At 48.2% G+C, this 25,866-nt stretch overlaps 1 protein-coding gene across 7 annotated transcripts in view; it reads left to right on the top strand.

The window, feature by feature from the left end:
- VSTM5 (V-set and transmembrane domain containing 5) overlaps positions 1–25,296 on the top strand; it is a 30,210-nt gene extending 4,914 nt beyond the window's left edge. The window contains exons 1-6 of one of the 7 annotated variants that reach the window (XR_014815014.1): positions 3,886–4,268; positions 15,942–16,268; positions 16,377–16,517; positions 16,911–18,508; positions 20,567–20,785; positions 25,020–25,296. Coding sequence is in view for 4 of the 7 variants with exons in the window: in XM_084975722.1 (XP_084831848.1) it covers positions 4,256–4,268; positions 15,942–16,268; positions 16,377–16,517; positions 16,911–16,954 (525 nt within the window). In the remaining 3 variants the exon portion in view is untranslated. Of the gene's footprint in view, positions 1–3,842; positions 4,269–15,941; positions 16,269–16,376; positions 16,518–16,910; positions 19,499–20,566; positions 21,441–24,960 lie in introns of those variants that run through there. The other 6 variants (XR_014815011.1, XM_084975722.1, XR_014815013.1 and 3 more) reach the window with 6 other exon arrangements.
- Positions 25,297–25,866: the final 570 nt, after the last annotated feature.

Raw genomic sequence — 25,866 nt, 5'->3', positions numbered from 1 at the left:
TGGAACATGGATGGGGAGGGGTGGGATAGCCTGCGTAGACAGAATCCCCTGGAGACCCTGGGGAGACGCCAGGATCCATCACTCCAGGGCAAGGCCCTACTGGTCACCTGCACAGCCATCCACATGGCACATGGTTACCAAGCACTTACAGTGCATCGGGCTCTCACTGGCCCCCATGAAACAGACAAATGCAGCGTGGTCTCTCTCTGCACTGTCCTCTCAGATGATAGACAATGGTCTGGCTGACATATAAATGTCCCCACCAAAAAAAGTGGTGCTTGGGTGTGCTTTTTAAAAAAAAAAAAAATGCTATCATGGATGGAGTTCCCATCGTGGCTCAGCAGAAATGAATCTGACTGGGAACCATGAGGTTGTGGGTTCAATCCCTGGCCTTGCTCAGTAGGTTAAGGATCTGGCACTGCCATGAGCTGTGGTATATGTCACAGACACAGCTCAGATCTGTTGTTGCTGTGGCTCTGGCGTAGGCTGGCAGCGTAGCTCTGATTAGACCCCTAGCCTGGGAACTTCCATATGCCACAGATGCAGCCCTGAAAAGCAATAATAATAATAATAATAATAATAATAATAATAAAAATAATAAATGCTATCATGGAGTTCCTACTATGGTGCAACAGGTTAAGGATCCGGCATTGTCTCTGCAGCAGCTTAGGTTGCTGCTGAGGTACAGGTTTGCTCCCTGGCCTGGAGCAGTGGGTTAAGGATGGGGCATTGCCACAGCTGTGGCATAGGTCACAGCTGCGGCTCAGATTTGATCCATGGCCCGGGAACTTCCATACGCTGTGAGGGCAGCCAAAAAAAAAAAAAAAACAAAAGCAATCACTCTGTCGTGTTAGCAACAGCAGCTCAGTTTTTACAGCAGTTTTTTCAGCACTGTCCATGTTGCTAGCAGGGATCTTGCTCATTGCTCTCAACTACCATCCATCTGTCATCCTCTACATAGGCTTCTTTTTCCTTCGCTAGCCCCCTGAGGATGAACAGGTAAGCTTTCGGCTTTTCGCTGCCCCTCAGGGGGGAGCGGAGCCTTAATACAGGCTGCCAGTGTGGTGCTAGTGAGTGATACACACGTTGTGTAGGAGGAGCAAGATGCGGGGCCCCCTCCAGGCTGGCAGGTGCTCCTGCACACACACCTGCCCCTCATGGGGGCGGTGCTCAAATATGCCTGGAGGATCACATGGAAGCTATTGAGGGAGGGGCAGCATCAACCGGAAAGTCACCCAAATTTCTTCATTCGTGGTCTCCAGGGGAGTCCTGGATATACTCCCTGCTGGCCCGGGAAGGGGCTGCGGTCAGAAGGCCCTCCTTTCTCCATTGTCCCCAGGACCCAGGGACACCTATGTATTTTATCTGCTGTAAGAGTTTTTCTTCTTTCAATAGTTTGATATTTCTGAACTCAAGATGCATGTTCCAAATCAGTAGCTTTGCTGCGATCTCTGTCGGTCTGGACTGAAGTTGCATCCTTCCTAAGAGAATGTGTGTTGCTTCCGTCGGTCACCAGGAAGCATCCTCCTATCTGTGGAGCAGGGATGGAGAAGGTGCGGTTGAAAAGGTTCCAGGAGAGCCTGTCATGGCTCAGCGGTTAATGAATCTGACTAGCATCCATGAGGATGTAGGTTCAATCCCTGGCCTTGCTCAGTGGGTTAAGGATCCAGTGTTGGTGTGTCTGTGGTGTAGGCTGGCAGCTGCAGCTCTGATTCTACCCCTAGTCTGGGAACCTCCATATGCCACAGGTGCAGCACTAAAAAGCAAAAAAAAAAAAAAAAAAAAAAAAAAGATTCCAGAAGAAATTCCACAGAAAGGAACTTCAACTTGCCAAGTCTCTTGCCAGACTTCCACAAGGGGCATCACAGATTTAGAAAAGCTGATTCCAGTTCTCCTCTTATGTGATTTGGGCTGGAAGAACCAGCCTCCTCCACGAAACATTCCAGCTCCTAGTCTCAGTTCTATGGCTTCAATCCCTGGTACTGCTTACACACTCCAGCTTCTGCTTACACAGCCCTGGGGATGGGGAGCTCACTACCTCAATAAGCAGCTTGGTACACCTTCAAAGAATTCTCATTAATGATAGCTAATAATTACTGAATGGTCACCAAGTATTAGAAATGGTGATAAGCTCCTTACATCTACTGCCTCACATAAACTTCATTCAGCCACAGGAGGTGGGCACAGCCCTATGATAATGTACTTATTTCTTTAGTGCAGTAACTGAGACTGAAAGAAACTAACTTATGCCAGATCACACAGCTGTTACTGGCAGACCCAAACGTTGAGCACAAGTCTGTCTGATTCCAGGTCCACGAGTGCAATCATTATATACACACTCCCCCAATTCTGTTCTCCAGAACCCTGTGGTCCTGGTTCTGGCAATGACTGGGTGTCCCCCCTTCCTTTCTCCAAGATGAAGAGTTCTAAAGCAGAGGCTGGTCCCCTGCCTGGAAGAAGTGGTATTAACAGTGCTGGGGAGGGAGAGGAGGGGCCGGTCTGCAGAGATCCTAGGAGCATCCTCAGTGCCCCCTTTTTCCAAAGTTCTAAAAGTGATTTCCTGGCATCACCTAGGAATTTGATAGTGACGCCAAATCTGGGGCTTCACCCTAGACCTACTAAATGAGAGACTGGGGCCCAGCCATTGCTTGTTTTTCTGTTTTTTGCCACATCCACAGCATATGGAAGTTCCCAGGCCAGGGATTGAACCCGGGTCACAGCAGCAACCCAAACCACTGCAGTGACACCGCCGGCTCCTTAACCCACTGCATCACAAGACAACTTCCCCAACAACTGTTTTAACAAGCTCTCCATGTGATTCTGTTGAAACTTAATGTTGCGAACCATTGCCTTACAGCATTGCAGAGGGTGGAGGCGGCAAAGGGAATCACTTAGGGCACCTGTTCTTCCTCCCTAACCACAAAGCATCTCTAGAAATAGGACCAGATACAATGAAATCTGAGGGATGCCAGAAAGAGTAAATTTCTCTCAAATATCTCACAACAGAGTTGTCACAGGGGCCTCAACATTTCTCTTCATACATTGGCTCTTCATTCCTTGGGCTTGAGGCTTTGTAAATGCCCCCAGGAAGGGGGTGTGAGCTGCAGCTACAAACCCCTTAGTGTGGATTCACTCAGTAGTTTTTCAGTCTTGGCTGCACACTGAAGTCATGTTGGGACTTTTAAAAATCAGTTGCCTTGATTCTGAACTCAGTCAAAGGTAGGGGGTTTTGGGGGGAGGGTTTGTTGTTTTTTTTTTAGGGCCACACCTGCAGCATATGGAAATTTTCTAGGGATCTAATCAGAGCCTACACCACAGCCACAGCAATGCCAGATCCTTAACCCACTGAGTGAGGCCAGGGATGGAACCCGAATCCTCATGGATACCAGTAGGGTTCATAACCTGCTGAACCACACAGGAACTCCAGGGGGTAGGATTTTTAAAGGCTTCCCCACACGGTCTAATGTTCAATCAAAGATTGACAGGAACTAGAATAGATCACGTGGTCCACCTTGGTCCAATCAGCTGTGACTGGGGAGGTGGCTTTGCAGAGCCCTCTCTGCCAGGCTCTGAGAAGAGAGTGGGTGGAACTGGTCCACACCAAAGAAGTTAATTATGGACTCGGGTGTGGAAGTGTGACTTCGAGTCGAAGCTCCATAGAGGTCAGTCCCCTTCGTTCGCTTCCCTTCCCAAATACTCGTGGAGTGGGAGGAGCCTGGATTGAATCAGGGAAGGGAGCGCCCAGGCTTCTCGGAATTGTTCCTGGCTATCGAGCCCTCTCGACCACCGAGCCCTCTCAACCACATGTTTTTTTGGTTTTTTTAATTGAATCACTGACCGTCAACCCTGGATGATCCTTAATTACAAACGAGGACCTGGTGGTTCAGAGAGGTGAGGGCATTTGCTCGGTTGCCCAGCTAGGGCGTGGCGCAGCCAAAACAGAGCCTGAGTGTTTAGGTTCCTCTAGGTGAGTGGGGGTGGCCCTCCCGGGGCTTCCCCAGCTGGCTTCTTGCCCCCTTCTGTCCCCACAGGCAAATATGCCTTCTGGGCATCGGGGGAGCAGGGCGGTGTTTCTCCTCTACAGGCAGAGAAGGAGCTGAGAAGCCCTGGTGCGTGGGGTGGTCCAGAAGCCACGGGCTGTTTCAAGCAGCAGAGGGTGCTCAGCTGTGTCCCAGGAGGACAAGGTCGTCTGCTGAGAAGGAGGAGGAGGAATGTGGAGGTTCAGAGAGACTGGAGGCAGCTGGTGACAATAATCATGCGAAAACGAAGTAAGATTCGCTGCACGGAGGGCGCTCGTGAATGCGCCCCGGGAACCGTGCGCTCTGTTGTTCTGGAAAGCGGCTGCCGTGGAACGTTCTCCTAGCGCGTTGACTGCTCAGGTCTCAGGTCTGGGCAGAGAGGAAGTGGAGAGTTGTTGATCCAGGGCGAGGGTTTGCCCGCTGGATATGGTGAAAGGACAGAGGCCGCTGGAGTTGAAGGAATCATCAAATGTGCATGAGTCGGAATTCCCGTCGTGACTCAGCAGATTAGGGACACGACGGATTCTCGAGTGAAGTGGAAGCTGGGGTGTAGCTTGCAGATGCGGCTCGGATCTGGCGTTGCTGTGGTGTAGGCTGGCAGCTGCAGCTCTGATTCAACCCCTGGCCCAGGAACCAGGGTAAAGACTTGAGAGATGGATGTGCCGTGGTGTGTGGCCCTAAAAAGAAAAGAGAAAAAGAGAGTACAGGGAACACGACGGGCCGTGGAACCCAGGCTGGAGAGGGGGCCAAGTGACGAGGATGAGTTGGGAAATGTAGAAGGAGTTGGGGCGGAAGGACCAAGGAGGCCAGTGGGAGGTGCTGAACAGTAAGGGAAGGAACAAGGGTCACAGCAGGCTGTTCTGTGGGAGGCTGAGGTAGAGGGAGAATGTTCTCGAAGATGAGGATGCTGGGTGGTGTGTCGGTGGGGATGCTGGAGGGAGGTAGGGTGATGCCACGCCTTGCAGTAGAGTTGCTGATGCGTTTAAAGAATGAAGAGGAAAGACTGGGAGTGGGGGTGGAAGTGTGTGTATGGTGGTGATCAGAGCACTCACAGTGGTGAAGAGGGGAGAGGGTGGAACCTCAAGGGAACATGATATGTTGCCAGAGAGTGGAAGAGCGATGGTCTCAACCAATGCTACCCAATAGAAATATAAGCCAGGCCACGCATGCCAGCCGTATATGTAATTATATCTAGTGGCTGCATTAAAAAAGTAAAAAGAAACAGGCAAAATCAATTTTAATAATACATTTTGTTTTACCCAATATAGCTAAATTATTTTTTCAACATGTAATCAATATAAAAAATTACTGAGGGAGTTCCCACCGTGGCTCAGTGGTTAACAAACCCAACTAGTATCCATTAGGACTCGGGTTTGATCCCTGGCCTTGCTCAGAGGGTTAAGGATCCAGTGTTGCTGTGGCTGTAGTATAGGCCAGCAGCTACAGCTCTAATTCAATCCCTAGCTTGGGAACTTCCATATGGCATAAAAAATAAAAAATTATTGAAGTATTTTACATTCTGTTTAACATACTAAATCTTTTACACTTAGGGCACATCTTCATTTGGACTAGCTAATTTCAAGTGCTCAATAGCTACTTATGGCCTAAAGCCACCCCATTGGAAAGCCCAGGGGTACACTCTTGCTTCTTGTCACATCCATCTCTCAAGTCTTTACCAGCACTGAGCAACATGCTGTTTTGGGTGACAAAAGAAGTGAAGGAATTCTCTGGTGGCTCAGTGGGTTAAAGATGTACTGCTGATCACTGCTGTGGCTCTGGTTACTGCTGTGGTGCAGGTTCTATACCTGGTCTGGGAACTTCTGAGCTCTCTGTTCTGCTCCATGTGTCTGTTTTTGTGCCAGTATCACACTCTTTTGTTTACTGTAGCTTTGTAGTAGAGTCTGAAGTCAGGGAGCGTGATACCTCCGGTTCTGTTCTTCTTCTCCAAGATTGTTTTGGCTATTCAGAGTCTTTTGTGGTTCCACACAAAGTTTAAAATTACTTGTTCTGTGAAAAATGCCCATGGTATTTTGATAGGGATTTCACTGAATCTGTAGCTTGCCTTGGGTAGTATCATAGAATTAACAATTAAATCCTTCCAATCAATGAACACTATCATTCTATGTCATCTTCAGTTTCTTTCATTGGTGTCTTACACTTTTCCAAGTACAGGTCTTCTACCTCTTTAAGTAGGTCTATTCCTAGGTATTTTGGTCTTAGTTCTCAGTTCCTAACACATAAGCTTCTAAGACCCTTGGATTCTCCTAAGTGATAAGTAGTTTTTGGTTTGCTAATGAGGTGACTCTTGGAAGATGAGGGCTCGTTGGCAGAGGAACCACTCAGTGTGATTAGAGGGCTGGAGCTTTTAACCTCGGGCCTGACCTCCAGGGAAGGGGGAAGGCCTGGGGTTTGAGCTAATCACCAATGACCAATGATTTCATCAATCATGCCTAAGTAATGGAACCTCCCCCCCAAACCCTAACTGAAGGAGTTCAGAGAGCTTCTGGGCTGGTGAGCACATGGAGGTGCCAGGGGGTGTGCCTGGAGAGGGTCTGGGAGCCCTGTGCCCCTTCCCGCACTCCTTTCCTGTGGCAGCTCTTCCAGAGGGCTGTTCCTGGGTTGTAGCCTTTATCATAGACTGATAATAGTGACTCAAGTGCTTTCCTGAGTTCTGTGAGCTGTTCTAGCAAATTATAAACGCTGACGGTGGGAGAGGGGAGGCTTGGGGACCCCCGATTTCTAGCTGGTTGGTCAGAAGTACAAGAGACCTGGACTTGTGGTCGGTGAATGAAGTAGGGTGCAGTCTTGGAAGACGGAGCCCTTAAACCACGGGGCCTGCCCTGACTTCCGGTGCTAAGTGTCAGCCGTGTTCTTTGTGGGCTGTTCTCCTGTACTGGTCCCTCACCAGTGAACACGCAGGTTGTCTCTAGCCTTTTGCTACTGCATTTGACTGTGCTGTGCTTCAGTGACAATGTGTTCATGTATGTCTTTGCATCTATGTGCCCTTATTGCTTGTAGGATAAATTCCTAAAAGTGGAATTTCTGGGTCAAGAGGTAGGCACTATTTAATATTTCTATGGATTTTACCACATTGCCCTTCGGGCAGGTTACACCCACTTCTAATCTCCCCAGTAATGATTGCGTGTAACTTCTGCACCCTCCTGACCACATTATGTTATCAAACTTTCTCATTGTTCCCAGTCTGAGAGCAGCCAAGTCATTCAACTTTCCCAGCCTGGTTTTATTGGGCTGTGAAAAATAGTATATGATGGCTGGTACCTAACAGGTGTTACCAGTAGAAATGGTGGCTTGTGGGAGTTCCCCCTGTGGTGCAGCAGGTTAAGGATCCGGCATTATCTCTGTGGAGGTGTGGCTTCGATCCCTGGCCAGGTGCCGTGGGTTAAGGATCCAGGTTGCCGCAGCTGTGACCTTAGCATAGGTTACAGCTGTGGCTCAGATTTGATTCCCTGGCCCAGGAACTTCCATATGCTGTGGGTGAGGCCGGAAAAAAAAGGAAATGGTGGCTCTTGCTATTGTGGAGTGATTTTTCTGTGGAATATAAATATAGGAACCTGATGAAGGGAGTAGCCTGCCAGCCTTGATCTAAACCTTCAGCTAGGAGTTCCCATGGTGGCTCAGTGGTATCAAACCTGACTAGTAACCACGAGGACGAGGGTTTGATCCCTGGCCTTGCTCAGTGGGTTAAGGATCTGGAGTTGCCGTGAGCTGCGGTGTAGGTCTCAGGTGCTGCTCCGATTCTGCATTGCTGGGGCTAGGGCGTAGGCCAGCCGCTGCAGCTTGGATTCAACTGCTAGCCTGGGAAGCTCCATATGCTGCGGGTGTGGCCCTAAAACAAGAAATAAAGCTGCAGCTCTCCATGTTGTTTGGGTTTGGAAGACAGCTATGCTCACCACTCTTCCACCAACGCTATTTTGTTGTTTGGGTTTGGCTGACATCTGGATGACGTCCCAAAACCATTACACAACAAGACTGGGGGACGGGAGGAGCTCCCTCGGGGAGGAGCTGAGCTTTGGTCTCTGAGGCACCAAGAGCCGGGACTACCAGTGAGCCAGCTGGAGGGATGGGTATCCTGTAAATGGTGTGCAGGTGTCAGTCAGCCACATCTAAGCCTGAAAGCCATTATTTGGGGGTGCCGTGCGGGCCCCTCATGACGCTGTGTTTCTGAAAGTCCAGGCTCACTTGTTTTGAGAATGGCAGGAGTTAGGCTGAGGCTGGGCTACATCAGTTGCAGCTGAAAACCGTGCCCCTTTGCCTTCCTAGCTATTTGCCTCTCAGCAGACTTGGGGCTGGGAAAGGGTCTTGCCAGCACCTCCGTCAGCCGGACCTGCTGCCCCTTCAGCTCAGCACAGATCCTCCACCGACTCTCCTGATCTCTCCAAACGGGTAGCAGTTCAATAAGCAGGGCGCACATGTTTGTTTATTCTTATTATTTATTGTCTTTTCAGACGAGTATATTTTGAGCTACAAAGTGCCAGACCCTGTATTGGGCACTGGTGCCTCTGAGATGAATGAGAAATGCGTTCTGCCAGCAAAGGTCTCGCAGTCCCAGTGTGCGCTTCCTGCTGCCTCCCACCCCTTCTCTGCAGTCCAGGCCAGAGGCTGGCCCAAGTCTGGCCGCTCTGGGCACCTGGAGCTGTTCCCAACTCTTTGGGCTCCAACCATGAGTTCTCTAGACGTGTATGGGACAGGGGCACATGATGCGCCCAGGGCAGCGCAGGTTCGGTGGGCTGATGATAAGATCATGAACGCTGCTGCCAGGTTGCCCTTCCTGAAGCCCAGTTTAGGTCATGCCATGCTTCTATTTGACTACCATCCTGGGTCCTCACTGCTTGCAGATAACTCCTTCCAGTGATCCCCAGCTTGTGACAGAGTCCCCGTGGCCCACCCCACCTGTGCTTCTTACCTCACCGGGTCCCAAGCAGGAGGCTCCACCCCACCCTTCCAGGTGGGCTCTCTGTTCTCCCTGCTGGGATGGCCCTTCCTCCCTTTCAAAATCTAATTCTGCAAGCTTCAGCTCCAGGGGTATTTTCCCCTTCCCCAGCTCCTGCAAACGCCAGGGCTTATTGCCAGGACAGTTGAAGAGTACCCCAGATTTCCATCTCTGCTCAGCCACTTACTGTGACAACAAATTGCCTAAGCTCAGTGACTTGACATTTCTTCTCTCTAAAATGGGGGTAATGAGTTCCCACTGTGGTGCAATGGGATTGGAGGTGTCTTGGGAGCTCTGGGACGCAGGTTTGATCCCCGGCACAGTGGGTTAAGGATCTGGCATTGCCACAGCTATGGCTTAGGTCATGTCTGCAGCTTGGATCTGATGCCTGGCCTGGGAACTCCATATGCCGCAGGACAGCCAAAAAAAAAAAAAAAAAAAAAAAAAAAAATAGGGCAGATATGCTGAATAGATATTTTTTTAAAAAATAAATAAGATGGGGATTATGGCAGAGTTCCCTGGGGGCCTAGCAGTTAACGATCTGGTGTTGTCACTGCTGTGGTACAGGTTCTGATCCCTGGCCTGGGAACTTACACATGATGTGGGTGCAGCCAAAAAAAATTTGAGAATGATGTACTTTCCACCAGGCCAGCACCCACGAGCCAGCGCACCCTGCTGCAGAGGGAGTGAGTGTGGCAGGTGTGGGCTGGGCTCAGTCACTGGTGGGAGGTCCCCACTAAAAAGGGGGTGCGGTGAGATGGCTGGCCCAGGAGAGATGTGTTTGGGAGCCAGAGGGTTAAGGGAAGGATGGCTTTGGTGCTTTCTGTTTACCCAGAGCTGGCTACTTCTGTGTTCCCCAGCAGAGCCCCCTCGTGCACCTAAGAAATCAGCTATTGTCTCTTTTAGAGTCTTCTCTCTGCTCTTCAGCGTTTGAGGCTCAGGTGAGGTGGTCACCTGTCCTGTTTGGCCCATGACTGTTCTGATTTTGTACTGAAACACTCGAATCCTGGGGCAACCTGAAGCCCTGGGCAAACCAGGATGGCTGGTCACCTGAGGTCAGTGACGCACTGAGGGAGAAGGGTGGGCAGTGGGGGCTGCAGCTCCTGGATGGGTACCAAGTGCGGAGCGCTGCTGGGCCTTGCACGTCTCACGTCACCTCATCCTCCCAGCCCTCCTCCCGAGGTTCTCCAGCCCTGGTTCCACGGGAGAGGAAGTGAGGCTCTCGGCCGTGAAGGCACCATCTCTAGGCCCCACAGTTAGGAGGTCCCAGGGTGACTCCATATGGCTCCTCCCACATCTGGTGTCCCCACTGCACCTGGAGTAGCCCTTTTGTGATGTGAGTCATCACCCCATCGCCTTGCTCCAGTTCTGAACTAGGAGTCCTGAACTAGGCTTTCTTTTTTTTTTAATTTTTTTTTTTTTTTTTTTTTTTTGTCTTTTGTCTTTTTGTTGTTGTTGCTATTTCTTGGGCCGCTCCCGCGGCATATGGAGGTTCCCAGGCTAGGGGCTGAATCGGAGCTGTAGCCACCGGCCTACGCCAGAGCCACAGCAACGCGGGATCCGAGCCGCATCTGCAACCTACACCACAGCTCACGGCAACGCCAGATCGTTAACCCACTGAGCAAGGGCAGGGACAGAACCCGCAACCTCATGGTTCCTAGTCGGATTCGTTAACCACTGCGCCACGACGGGAACTCCTGAACTAGGCTTTCTGACTTCTGGTCTAGCTGTTTACAGGCTTGACAATGAAGCTTGCTTCCTGGTTCTCATCTGATGATCGCACTGGCTTGTTGAGTGGCTTTCCGGATAAATGAGGTGAAAAAGAGTTGTCCTTTTTGTGTGTGTGTGCTTTTTTAGGGCCACGCCTGTGGCCTATGGAAGTTCCCAGACTAGAGGTCAGATTGGAGCTACAGCTGCTGGCCTATACCACAGCCACAGCAACACCAGATCCGAACCACATCTTCGACCTACACCACATCTCATGGCAACACCAGATCCTTAACCCACTAAGCAAGGCCAGGGATCGAACCTGTGTCCTCATGAATACTAGTTGGGTTCGTAAACCAGTGAGCTCAACAGGAGTTCCAAATTGACTTGCCTTGATTAAGGTGTATCCTCCATGACCGGCAGTACCTGTCTCCCCATTAACCAATGCTCCTGTCCACCGAAATTGTGGTCTTAACAGTATTGACCTTGATTGTGACTTCAGGAAATGTATCCTTCTTCAATAATCCATTCTTAAAAGCACCGAAGCACCACTTCTGTAATTTACTTGTAAGAAAAGGAGTAAGGAAGCACTCAGAGTATTGCATTCCAGCCCGTTGCCCCGAAGCTAGTTTCACCTGCCTAGTACTTTCTCTTGATTAGTTCCCGGTGGGTTTCACCTGCTCCAAGAAATCAGGCTTTTAGGAAGCTCTCAGGTTCAAGTTCCCTGCTAAAGTCTTTAGTTCATGACCTCTTCCTTAAAGGAGGTATCTATATCTATCTGGGAAATAGGTAGAATTAGTTCTCGTCATTCCACATAGAATTCAAGTAAAGATGAAAAGCAAGGTAAACTTTTAAAACTTTAAGTTTTGCTTACCAGGGAGTTCCTGTTGTGGCTCAGTGGAAACGAATCCGACTAGGGAACTCCTAAAACATTTTTTATTATCAATTTACTAAATGTGAAAAATTCAAAATAATATAAAATTTAACTTGGAAAATTTCTGTTGCCATCTAACTCTAACAGATAATCCCGGTTAATATAGCACAGATTACTCCAACGTTTTTTTCTTTTGGCCAGGCCCATGGTTTATGGACAGTCCCAGGCCGGGGGCTGAACCCATGCCATGGCAGTGACCCAAGCCACTGCAGTTATAACACCCGGTCCTTAACCCGCTGTGTCACAAGAGAACTCCAACATTTTTCTATACCAAAAATATATACATATATGTATATATAAAGCACATATTTACATAAATGTAAGTAAGATCATAGCATATTTTTTAAATTTATTTTTTAACTGAACAGCATGTCATACATCTATGCTTGTCCATACAAAACTCATTCCTGTGGCTGCCTGGCATCCATTTTACAAGTAAAATCTGATTTATTGAACCAGCCTCCTTGAGGAGAACATTTGAGTAGCCAAGTCTGAATGTTGGTCTACCAGTAAGTTCCTCTGGACTTGCTCTGAATGATTTTAGCCTGAGATGCCGAGGTGGTTACTCATTAATTCAACTTTTTAACAACTGACGAGCAGTTTGCCCTTAAACTCTTAGAACTGTTCATTTTCCATCTTTCAATTTATTCCTAAGTCTGTGTGTCTGGAAGAAGAACTCTTTGTTCCAAAAACCTAGTTAGATGCCTAGTTAGTTTAAGAGGAGGTTTTTCTGATCAAAAGATATTGAAACGAACAAGGACCAGTTGGGCAGTTTCCAGCTGTGTCAGCATCAGAGAAACTTGGGCTTTTATTGTTGTTTTTCAGTTTTGCTCTTGCTTGGGCCAGAGTAATTGAAAGGCTCAGAATGAAGGTCTCTAAGGCTATTACAAGGGCCGGTCCTCTCGCAGGGCACTGGTCTGTCAGTAAATTTAACCAGCATGGTTATCACAGGATGTACATGTAATACACATAGCTGATAATCCAGATTTGTCATCAGTTTTAAATGTGGTTCTCCAAATCTTACAGTAAACACGATCCCAACTGCTCATATTTGAGATCAGGGAAACCAGAAAACAGAAAACTAGATGATAGATGGAGAGTCACCAAGTCGAGTGGAAAAACCATGTTTTTAAAAAAAATTTTGTTGGACTTTGTTGATTTACAATGTTCGTTTCAGGTGCACAGCAAAGTGAATCAGTTATACATGTATCCATTCTTTTTCCCATATAAGTTATTAAAGAACATTCATGGCTTTTGAATTGGACAGAACTGCATTCAAACTCCACCTTTGCCATTTCCTGGGTACATGGGCAGACTCCTGACTCCTTTTATTAAAAAATAAAAGGCAAGGATGATAAAACATATAACAAATGTATAACAAAGTTACAGGCTCATAAAACCTTGGCAAAATTATAGTTCTCTTTGTTATGTGTATATAAACTTTTAGATTGCCTAATTTTTCAAACCACCCAAGCAGCAACATTTCTTTTAGAACAGCTCACCTTCTTGCTGCTATAATTATTAGTCATTCACTTATTCATTCAACAAACATACATTGACCAATCACTCACTGTGTGTCAGGAATTGGGCTGGGTACGAGGAGACACTGAGATGAAGAAAACCCATAATTCTTGCCCTCTAAGGGCTGACCTGGAATTTAACCTCTGTTTTTTTCCTGAGAGAGAGAAACAAAACGCAAATGTGGCAAAATGTTAAATAATACTTGGTGAATTTAGGAGAGGGTGTATTCAAGTTAATTGGTCTTGTCTTTCAACCTTTCAGTGAGTTTAACATTTAAAAAAATAGAGTTGGGAGAAATATTTTTCTGTTCCTTGGCAGCCGTAAGTCTTTTTTTTTTTTTTTTTTTTTTTTGTTGTTGGTTGCCCTGCGAAATATATGGAGTTCCCAGGGATCAGATCTGAGCCACAGTTCTGACCTTCACTGCAGCTGTGGCAACACTGGATCCTATAACTCCCTGTGCCAGGCCAGGGATCAAACCTGCATCCTGGCACAGCAGAGACGCTGCTGAGCCTGTGGCACCACAGCAGGAACTCCAGCAGCCCTAACTTTTCGTCTCTGCCTTTTTTAGGGCCACACCTGTGGCATATGAAAGTTCCCAGGCTAGGTGTTAAATCAGAGCTGTAGCTGCCAGCCTACACCACAGCCACAGCAATGCAGGATCCGAGCCACATCTGCAACCTACACCACAGCTCACGGCAACGCCGGATCGTTAACCCACTGAGTGAGGCCAGGGATCAAACCTGCATCGTCATGGATCCTAGTTGGACTTGTAACTGCTGAGTCACAACAGGGATTTCTAACTTTTTAAGTTTTATTGAAGTATAGTTAATTTGCAAGGTTGTGATAATTCTGTACCAAAAGGGCCCGAGTCATACACATACACATATCTATTCTCATGCAGATCCTTTTCCCACATAGCTTATCCCAGAATACTGGGTAGAGTTCTCTGGGCTATACGGCAGGTCCCCGTTAGCCCATCAGTCCATGTACCACAGTGCACAGATCTTGAAAGGCATTAGTACCTGCTGTTTTTTTTGCCTGGAACTTATTGCATCATGTCCAGCCATTTAGCCACGCCTTAGGAGAGGGATGCTAATGGGATATGCTGGGGGTGGGAGAGGGCAAGGAGAAAGGCCTGGAAAAGTAAAAGGCACGGTTACCTGGAGCCACACAGAGGGGCCCCGGGGAGACGGGGCACCCAGTGAGGGGCCTAAACCAGGGTGGAGGTGGAAACCCAGCTGTGGTCTCCAAGTTTGAGTCCTGCTCTGTTCACTCTCCAGTCTCCAGCCTGACTGTTCCTCTGTGTGTGCTGTGGACCAGGGGTGGGGCGGATGTGTCACATCCTCTGCCCTCTACTGCCAACTACTGACCTTTGATTTGAGCATAGAGATTAAACATGTGAGCTTTGGAGTCAGCAGCCCTTGTGTGACTCTCAGCCTTGCAGGGTGAACTTGGACCAGCGAGTTAATCCCGTTGACACTGAAGTTTCTTATGTGTCCGTCCTGGGTGGAAGTGCAGTGGGTTGTGTGACACTTGACCAGCGTGGCGGGTGGAACGCAGTTTGCACAGGACCTGCACGTGGTACTCCCTTAATATATAAGGACATCCATCATCTTAGCCAGTGGCTCTACTCTTCCTTTACACACGCATGCAGAAATCTCTGCTGAGGCCTCTCAGCCTCGCCCACCCCCCTCTTGTTGTCAGCCTGTCCTGTCCTCTGTGCTTGCAAAGACATCCTAAAGCGCCCGCCTTTCACTGTCTGCGAGGCCCCGTTTCCATCTCTCATCTAGTCCACGTGACAGCCACCTGACGGCTCTTCCTGCTGCCACTCTGGCCCGCTCACCCCCAGCTCTTCTCTGCAGAGGGCTTTCTCAGGCTTAACAGAGAATGTTACCTTCCCCTCAGCCCCCCTATGGCGGCCCATCACCCTTGAGTAAAACCCTCATGTCACCACCCGGGTCCTGCCAAGCTCTCCAGCCTTGTCTCCTGAACGTGCTCCCTGGCTCCCTGGCCTTCTTTCGGTCCCTCAAACATACCAGCTCATCACGCCTCAGTCTTTGAAGTCGTTCGCTCTGCCTGAAACGCATGCCTTCAGATGGCTGCCTCCTCTTCTTCTGTCCCTCAGGTCTCGGTTCCTGGCCTCAGCGAGGTCCTCTCTGACCATCCTGTCTAACGTTGGGTACCACCTCCATCCCCACCCGGCACCTGTGCCCTATTTTGTTAAAGCACTTGTTACCTAAAATGATTTCGTGTGCTTATTCAACCCTCATATGGCTCCCCTATACATCGGGAGCCCTAGGGCACAGAAAATAGGAACCTGTTTACTCTTCTAGCTTGGGCTGCCATAACAAAATACCGTAGACAGGGGGGCTTAAGTAACAGAAGTTTATTTTTGCACCCTTTAGAGGCTAGAAAGTCCAAGATCAATGTTCTGGCAGGGCTTGATTTCCAGGGAGAGCTCCACTTTCCTGGTTTGTAGACGGCTGCCTTCTTGCTGTGACCTCACATCGCCCTTCCTCCATACGTGCCCATGGGGAAAAGAGAGAGCGAGTCTCACAAAGACACTCATCCCGCTGGAGCAGGACCCCACCCTTGCGACCTCATTTAACCATAACTGCTTCCGTAGAGACCCCATCCCCGAATACAGCCACGCAGCCCATAACATTGGAGCAGCAGCATCAGAACCCAGGGGAGAGCCTGGATGTAGCGGGCACTCAAAACATACTTGCCGAGCACGCAATACGTTCTAGCAGTTCACCTCGCTGTGAGTCCAGAGACGTCACCCCGTGTCGAACTCTCCATCCTGCAGGTCAGGGCGTGTCCCTGTACATTCCCCAGTCGGCCATCAATGCCACGGTGGAAGAGGACATCCTGCTCTCGGTTGAGTACTCCTGCCCCGGCGTCCCCACCATCGAGTGGAAGTATACGTCCACCTGGGGCGTGCAGAAGATCGTGGAGTGGAGGCCGGGCACTCAGGCCAACATCTCCCAAAGCCACAAGGACAGAGTCTGCACCTTCGACAACGGCTCCATCCAGCTCTTCAGCGTGGGCGTGAGGGATTCCGGCTACTACGTCATCACGGTGACCGAGCGCCTGGGGAGCAGCCAGTTTGGCACCATTGTGCTGCACGTGTCGGGTAAGACACCCCCGCTTCCCCCACCGCCCTCCCCGAGAGGGAAGAGGGAGGCCGACTTGCTGGTACTACAAGAGACCTTACCGCCCCTCCCCGCCGCCCACCCCGCAGAGATCCTCTATGAAGACCTGCACTTCGTCGCCGTCTTCCTTGCTTTGCTCGCTGCTGTGGCCGCGGTGTTAATCAGCCTCATGTGGGTGTGTAATAAGTGTGCGTATAAGTTCCAGAGGAAGAGGAGACACAAGCTCAAAGGTAAGCCCCTGGGCCTTGTGATAATCACTTCATGCTTGTATGGCCGGAAGTGACTCTGTTATCTTGTTCTCGCCAAGAAACCACCTTTGGGGAGTTCCCCTTGTGGCTCAGTGGGTAAAGAACCCGACTAGTATCCATGAGGATGCGGCTTTGAAGCCTGGCCTCGCTCAGTGGGTTAAGGACCTGGCGTGGTGTGTAGGTCAGAGATGCGGCTGGGATCTGGCATCGCTGTGGCTGGGGTGTAGGCTGGCAGCTGCAGCTCCGTTGTGACCCCTACTCTGGGAACCTCCATCATATGTCGCAGGTGGAGGCCTAAAAAAAAGATGGAAAAAAAAAGAAAAGAAACCACTCTTGGCTGATTGGCAACCGATGGGTGTGTCGTTTGCTTTGCAGAAAGCACAACTGAGGAGATTGAGCTGCAAGACGTGGAGTGTTAGCCAAGGCTGGGTCCAGTTACCTTCCTACCTCAAGAGGAAAACCTTATTTGCCAGTGAAAGGAGCAAACACAGCCAGTCCTCCCTGGAGCCTCCTGTTGCCACAGCCACCCATTCCTGATGGGACAGCTGGATGCTGACAAGGTTGACGGCCTGGAGCCGAGGTCTCTGGATGGGACAGAGTCAGTTCTAGTGGCCTGGGGGTCAAAGAGGAGAATGGAGGCTGTGAGCCAGAGCTTTGCTCGGCTGTGGCTTCAGGGCCATGTTGACCCACGAGCTGTGGCCCAGTGCAGGCCCTGGCTGCTTCCTCACTCAGCATCTGGCCTTTGATCAGAGGCCAGGGTATTTCCGTGTCCGTGCCCAGCCACCGCTGGCCCAAGCTCTCTGTGCTCCGGGCCCCTCTGCCTGTGCCTCCGTCCAGCCTTCTGCTGTGGGAGCTGTCGTGAGCGCCTGAGGCTTTAGACCACCTGTCAGAGCAGGGAGAGGATCACCCCGCCTGCCCTGGAGCTTTAGGGCCAAGAAGAGCTCAGTTGGTTCTGGCGGGACCAGCGTCAGGAGCAAGGGAGGGCGAAGATGACCTTTGTCTTCCTCTCCTCCTCCAGCATCAGTCGCATGTTCCCTTCAATGGCCCCGGTCGAGGCCAGTGTGAGAACCCCGCTTCATCTGCACCGTGGGCAGCGTCTGGCTTCCCAGTGGCCCCCTGACAAGCTGGGTGACGCTACCTGTGCGAAGGCTGGGTCTGCATCATGGGTGGGACACCTGGCCAGTCAGTCGGTGTGGCCTTTGAATCTGTGCCCTTCCGTCCCTCACGCTCCCTGACTCATGCCTTGCTCCCTCCCAGCTGGGCTGAGGAGCCCTCGGCCTAACCTACCTCACCGTCAGCGGGTCAAGCCCACAGTGGCACAGAGCCCTCTGTGCAATTCAAGGAAAGCATGAGGAATCTTCAAGAGCCTAGAAAGCAGTCAGCCCTGTACTTTCTGAGTCCTGGAAATGGGTAAAATGCCCTGGGGTATTGGAGCTCCCGGTGAAACTGGGGCCTGGATCACAGGCGGTCTCGGCCCTTCTCTCAAGTTATTGGCCACCAGGTTTCCTTGGGTTTCTCCATCCCAGCTTTCATTTGGCAAGCTCTAGAGCAGGCATGAATTGATTTTCCATTGGCTTTTCTCTCTCCAGCGTTCTTAGCTACCGATCAGAGGTCCCACAGTGATTATTGGCGGAGGCTGAGCTGAGTAGCTGTGTCCCCAGAACCTCAGCTGCAGATTCACCCATGCAGGCGTGAGGGAGAGCTAGAACATTCTCTCCTGCCTCCCTTCAAGTCCCTAATGTCCACGTCTTTTCTAGAAGTGGGCCTGGAGAGGTTAGTATGAGGCTTTTCCCTAAGTAGTGAACGCAGAGCTACAGGAAGGGATGGTTGGGGTATTCAGCCTGGAGCTGTCGGTGATCGAAAGCAGAGCCCCGAAGGCCCTGGTGGACTCCAAAGGCGAGAGAGCGGCGGATCGACGTGACTGGACTTGCACCCAGAACGGTCTCCCCTCAGGCCACTTCCTGGGCACAACTGTAAGCATGCGCACCTGCACCTTTCCCAGGCCCCTGCCCTGCAGGATGAGTTCTGGTCTCCAGTGCCACGAAGAAGCAGGGGGAGGGGGGCCGGAGAGAAGCAAAGGGGGTCAAGAGTAATTGGGTGATTCCTTCCTCCTTTTTCACCCAGCTAAGGCCATCAGCGGGAAACTGATGGCTCTGGGCAGCTGCTAGGATCTCTGTTGTCTTTACCTGCCTTCTAGAACTCTGCCTCTCAGCTGCTCATTAGTCAGGGGTGGTCATCTTCATAAGAAAAGGAGAAATGGAGACGAATACCCAGGGAGAGGCCCAGATGGCAGTTAAATTGCCCCCCCCCCCCCCAATTTTCATGAAAGGTTATTTCCTCAGCTCTCTCTCTTTTTTTTTGGTCTTTTTGTCTTTTTAGGGCCGCACTCACGGCATATGGAGATTCCCAGGCTAGGGGTCTTAATCCACGCCAGAGCTACAACAACGCCAGATCCAAGCTGCCTCTGTGATCTACACCACAGCTCACAGCAACACTGGATCCTTAACCCACTGAGCAAGGCCAGGGATCGAACCCGAAACCTCATGGTTCCTAGTTGGATTCATCTCCACTGTGCCAGGACAGGAATTCCTTCCTCAGCTTTCCATTTTTTGATTTTGCACTTTTGAAGCTCCCCCCTCATTTTGAATATTCCTGTGGAAAGTTTTTTTTTTTTTCTTTTTTGGCTGTACCCAAGGCATGTGGAAGTTCCTAGGCCAGGGTTGGAACCCACAGCACAGCAGCGACCAGAGCTGCTGCAGTGACAACGCTGGAGCCTTAACCCACTGCACCACAAGAGAACTCCAGAAAGATCTTGGATCTTGAGTCTGAGGTATTTGTCTATTTTCCAAAAAAGAAAATACTAAATCATAAGCTTTAGCCGTTGTAAATGTTAAACTATCAGTTATGTTTCAAACTGTGAAAAAAAAAATGTTTTAAAAGCTGAAATAAAAAGTGAAAATCAAGCCTGGGTCCTCTGTGTGCGAGTCCGTCCCTTCGGAGATGCAGGAGGCTCTGGGAGAGATTCCCATCAGCCGTGTGCAGAAGCAAGGCCCTTAGCCACAGCCAGGGGCCTGGAGGAGTTTTTAAATGACAGTGGAATTAATCATATTGATTCTAATGTAAGCCTTCTTTAGCCATTCAGGAAAACAGCACTTATCAGCAGCATTTTAACTCCCCTGGATTCCAACCAGAAGACTTTTTGTTTTTTTTCTTTTTAGGGCCGCACCTGCGGCATATGGAGGTTCCTCAGCTAGGGGTCGAATCAGAGCTACAGCTGCCAACCTACACCACAGCTCACGGCAATGCTGGATCCTTAACCCACTGATCGAGGCCAGGGATTGAACCCACATCCTCATGGATACTAGTCGGATTCATTTCCATTGAGCTACGAGGGGAACTCTTGATGACTGATTTGAAGTATGTGTATTTGAATTCAATAGCATCCTTCCTGCTTCTGGAAAGGGCAGAAACAAGGATAGGGTGTTTGTACGACCTCGTTCAACAGCGCACAAGATGCCAGACAGAACGGCCACACTTTGTCAACAGAGTGTCCTCTCGGACTGTGATCTAAGAAACCCCAAAGGGACATATTGTTCTTTCTCATCTCACGGTGTTCCGGCTGTGCAAGGATTGCTGAAGCAGGGCACCCCTGTCCTCTGGAGCCCCAGTGAGATGCCAAACGCCCTATGGGACTTCACGCTCGCTCCAGTTTGAAATCCTACCACACAAAGCTGAGGAGCCTGGGCAGGGAGAGATAAGGAGGTTATCAGGGTATCTTGTTCAGGGAGGGGATGCAGAGACAAGCCCTGAGGGAGGATTCGGTTCCAAAGGGCTGGGTCCCTCTAACAGGGCAGAGAAGAGGTGGCAGAATAGAATGCTGGGAGATGGAACCATGGGGAACCACGCACGATGGGGAGAAACCCCAGGGCCCAGGCGCAATCGCCTTGACACCAGGGGAGGGGAGACCAGGGGGGAAGGGAAGCCCTTTCTCGATCATCGACTCTTACATCCAACATGTTTCTTCTGCCTAGTTTCTAGGGGAGCCTCCGACGCCTCTGGGTTGTGGAACGCAAAGCAAATAACCCTGTGGTTATTGACATGGTGTCTGTCCGAAGGTCAGCTTCTGCTAAGTGATGCTGTGTCTCCAGCACAGGGGGCCTCTCTCGCAGTCAGACCCAGCCCCCGTGGCAGCTTTCCAACTCTTGAGAACATGGTTGCAGAGACTAATTCCACTGCCTTTTAAAAATTAGGTGGGTGTTTTGGTTTAATTACTGATTAATCCTTCTTTAAAATTAAAATGACATTGCAGTCTACATAGAAAGTAAAAATTCTTCCTCAGTCCTATCAATAGTTTTCTTTGGTGTGTATCTTTCTAGACTGGCTCATACATGAATATACCTATCTAGCATGTACCACAAAATACGTATTTTTTATTTTTCGATTTTTAAGGCCGTACCTGTGGCATATGGAGGTTCTCAAGCTAGGGGTTATATTGGAGCTACAGCTACTGGCCTACATCACAGCCATAGCAACTCGGAATCTGAGCCGAATCTTCGACCTACACCACAGCTCATGGCAACACTGGATCCCCGATCTACCGAGCAAGGGCAGGGATCGAACCTGCATCCTTATTGGATACCAGTCTGATTCATTTCCTCTGCACCACAATGGGACCTCCCAAAATACGTATTTAATCTATTTTTTTTTTTAAAGGCAAATGGGATTCTGTGATACGCATCACCCTACAACTTGCTTGTTTTCCCTTAATGTTTTTTGGGTGTTACTTCTCGTCTCTACCTGTTCCTGAACATTCTTCTTATTGCCTGTACGAAGCAGACTATATTATAATTGTTCACTGAAAATTATTTCAAATGGTATATAAAAAATATTCTGGGTAATCTATCACTTCAGACTTGTTCCTTCAACCAAAATGTCTTCCTCTTGTTAATTAACGTGTTCAACTCTATCACCTATGAATCTCTTCCTCTTGCAGGAAATTCTGAGTCAATATTTATAACATTTTAAAAAATTTTAATTGTAGTTGATTTACAACTTTGTGTTTCAAGGGTACAGCAAAGTGACTCAGTTATACGCATGTGTATTTTTTCAGATTCTTTTCCACAATAGGTTATTATAAGATATTGAATATAGTCCCCTGTGCTATACAGTAGGTCCTTGTTGTTTATCTATTTTATATATAATAGTGTGTATCTGTTAATCCCAGACTCCTAATTTACTCCTCCCGCCATCCCTGCTTTTCCCCTTTGGCAACTGCAAGATTGTTTTCTCTGTGAGTCTATTTCTGTTTTGTAAATAAGTTTATTTGTATTCTCTTAGATTCCACAAATAAGTGATATATATTTGTCTGTCTCTGACTTACTTCACTTAATGTGGTAATCTCTAGGTCCATCCATGTTACTGCAAATGGCATTCTTTCATTCTTTTTTATGGCTGAGTAATAGTCCATCATATATGTATATGCATACTGTATCTTCTCCATCCATTCATTTGTCGGTGGACACCTATGTTGCTTTCCTATCTTGGCTATTGTAAATAGTGCTGCTATGAACACTGAGGTGCATGTATCTTTCTAATTAGAGTTTTCATCTTTTTTGGATATATACCCAGGAGTGGGATTGCTGGATCATACAGTAATTTTTGTCTTTTTAAGGAAATCTCATACTGTTTTCCATAGTGGCTGAACCAATTTATATTCCCGCCAACAGTGGATGAGGGTTCCCTTTTCTCCACACCCTCTCTAGCCTTTGTTGTATGTAGCCTCAATGGTGGGCATCCTGACTGATGTAAGGTGGTACCTCCTATGGTTTTGATTTGTTTCTCTAATAATTAGTGCTGAGCATCTTTTCATGTGCCTGTTGGTTTTCTGTATGTCTCCTTTGAAGAAATGTCTGTGTAGGTTCTCTGCCCATTTTTTGATGGGGTTGTTATTTTGAATGTTTTATCATACTGGTGGGTTTTATGTAAAGTTTCTCAAAAGCTGAAAGTTTAGGGGAGGGAGAAAGAGCATTGATAATATAAAATCTAAAGGTTTAGCTTCAGGTTTGACCTTATCAAGCACACCCACAGATAGTTTAAATTCCTTTGATGTAATAGTCTAGTTCTGGCCCTAAATATGCTAAAAAGTATTTTTCCTTCAGGTACCTCATGATGTGAAAGGATTTTTTTATTACTACACAAAGGGAACTTATTAAATAATTCATTTCCTGGTTTTATTCATCAACAACCAACTAGAGTTCCTGGTCATCATGAGATTATCGGAGTATCACTCTGCTATCATGATGCTCTGGCAAAGAAATCTGATAGTGAAGCTTTAGAGAGGAAATTACGATTTCCGTTAGGCTTGTCACCCAACACAGATCACAGCTCTCACTGCTCCTTTGGGTCCCAAGGGGCTCAGATTGGGACTACTTGTAAAGGAGGAGCCAGGACCAGATTTGGGTGGAAGAGGAGATGCTACCCGTGGAATCACCTCCTTGGTACACTCGCTCAATTATCAGCAAGTTTTTCAGATTGTGTTATTTTTCAATCTCGAACTTCTGTCATCTACCAAGATTCAGGACCAACAGTCTGTTCTACAGCAGCTCACAATCAACCAGTAAATATAGAAACAGAGACAGTACAATATGGGAAATTTTCTGGTACCTAAGGGAGGGGAGTCAGAATGTTGGGAGTAGAAGAACTCCTCAGCTGTCTCAGCTGAACTTTTATTTTGCCTTTTCTAGGGCCGCTTCCTGCGGCACATGGAGGTTCCCAGGCTAGGGGTCTAATCGGAGTTGTAGCCACCGGCCTACGCCAGAGCCACAGCAACTCGGGATCCGAGCCTCGTCTGCAACCTACACCACAGCTCACGGCAACGCTGGATCCTTACCCCACTGAGCAAGGCCAGGGATCGAACCCGAAACCTCATGGTTCCTAGTCGGATTCGTTAACCACTGAGCCACGACGGGAGCTCCTCAGCTGAACTTTTAGAGAAGTGAAGATGGGTGCCTGTATCTGGGGCCCCTTGACTACCACAATTTTAGGTTTAGGTTTTTTTTTGTTTTTTGTTTTTGCTTTTTTAGGGCCACACCTGCAGCATATGGAGGTTCTCAGGCTAGGGGTTGAATCAGAGCTACAGCTGCTGGCCTACGCCACAGCCACAGCCACGCTGGATTAAGGCCAGGGATCAAACCCACATCCTCATGGATACCAGTCGTATTCTTAACCCGCTGAGCCACAGCAGAACTCCCCTTTAAGTCATTCTTTAGGATGTTTAGCTTGGTCTCAATTTTTCACTTTTATAGACTTCCTCAATAATCCTTATACAGCAATCTTTGTGAAGTATGTCTACAAGATAAATTCCTAGACGTGAACTTGCAGGTAGGAAACAGCAAACTTTAGAACAAAGACCAAGATCTGGTCACTGACTTTTTTTGTCTTTTTAGGGCCACACCCGTGACATATGGAGGTTCCCATGCTTGGGGTACAATTGGAGCTGTTAGCCACCAGCCTACACCACAACCACAGCAACATGGGATCTGAGCTGCATCTGCAACCTACACCAGGCAACGCTGGATCCTTAACCCACTGAGCAAGGCCAGGGATTGAACCCACATCCTCCTGGATGCTAGTCGGGTTCCTTATCTGCTGAGCCACGAAGGGAACTCCTGATCACTGGTTTTTGAACAGCACGTGCGTCACCGGGCTTGTTGTTTGGAAGAGACAGGCTTCTCCGTGGTGAGTTGCCTATCAGTTCCCATCCTAAAGTGAGATTCAGAGACTTGAGCTCCAAGTCTGGAAGGCATCAAGAAGAACAGAAGTAGGAAAGTAAGTGAACAGATGAAAGACAAAGGCAGAGTATGTTGAGAGGGTATGGAGAAAGCAGAGCGTGGCTTTAAAAATGAACTGGCAAAAACAACATTCCACCTACAAAGGCACTGTCTTTACCATACGTGAACTTGATGTAGGACATTCTACACACTTTCTTCTAATGAAAGTAAAACTGATGTCCTAGCCAATTTCCCAACTTCTAACTGGCTTGACTTTTAGAAAACAGTTGCTTAGTGCCTTCTATTTGCACAACACTTTAGAATTTAATATCCATTACCAACCATTTTGAAACCTCTGAACCACCCCAAAGGCATTCTTGTCCCCGTTTTATACACATGGCAACAGGTTCCGAAAGGGTAACCCTGCCAACCGGACACAGCTCAGCAGTAGAAGAGCCAACATTTCGACATAGCTCTTCTGCCAACCTCTTCACATATTTGGTGAGGGGGCCTAACTTGTTTTCTCCGACCTCTCTCCCAAATTCCACAGCACACAGGTAATTCAGGTTGAAACATTAAGCTGGAAAATGGAAATAAACATAAGGCATGTGAGTTGCTGCCACAACTACTGAGCTGCCATTTCCCCCACATCTTAGTTTCCAGTGTTCTTTAGGTGGGAAGCCACTGTTCTCTAAACAGTGATTTAAAATAACAGGGAGAGGAAGGCCTACGAGGACCACGTCGCTCTTGGGTTATCCAGGTCCGCGCAGATGAAGTGTAAACGAGCGGGTGGTGACATCTCTTTGTGTGCTCCTGTTACCGGCTCAAGGCAAGATCATCACAAACAAAAGAAAACATTCAAACACCGTTTAAATGTAAATGGGGCTTTAAATGTATCTCTTAAAATTTTTCTAGTAATTCATTTTTACTGTATTTTACCAAAGTGTCCATCTTCAATGGATGTAAATAATAATAAAAAAAAAGACCTTTGACGAAGGTTTAAGATTCACTGTGCTGCAGTGAGAGCCTTCACGAAAGACACCTTATGTGAATAGAAGTATCCAGGTGAGCTGAGTAACGTTAGCTAAGGCAACTTTTGGGCCACCATAACTTAAGCAGCACTAGAAATTTTAAAAGTAATTACGGATTCATACCAATCTTTTAATTTCCATGGATAAAAAGATCTTATACCTAATCAGAGGAGGAAAAAAGCAAACAAAAACACAAAGGAGTTATGGTATTTTATGGCTTACAATCTCCGCCTATCTTTTAAAAGAAAAATGGTAGATAAACACAAAGGACTTTTAGAAAGTTACTTCATAGTCTTATCAATTATTAAAAGGGTGTATTTTAAAATTTTTGAAAGCCTTACTCATAAGGGAACTACATAGATTATTCATAAATTATAATGGCACCAAATGGCCCATAAACCTAAAACTCTTATTAAGACTTGTTCCTCAGACACGTTTTAGGGCTGGGACACCATTTCCAAGAAGTTCCTATTACTTGTTCTTTGCAAAACATATTCCATTAGTATTTTCCCTGGGAAAGAGCAGAGAGCT

This window comes from Sus scrofa, chromosome 9, assembly GCF_054392235.1.
Source record: "Sus scrofa isolate SSC_HxYL_T2T_F1_AM1 chromosome 9, Sscrofa_HxYL_maternal_Yorkshire_Landrace_v2.0, whole genome shotgun sequence".
NCBI lineage: Eukaryota > Metazoa > Chordata > Mammalia > Artiodactyla > Suidae > Sus > Sus scrofa.
This window is presented reverse-complemented; position numbering and strand designations above follow the sequence as displayed.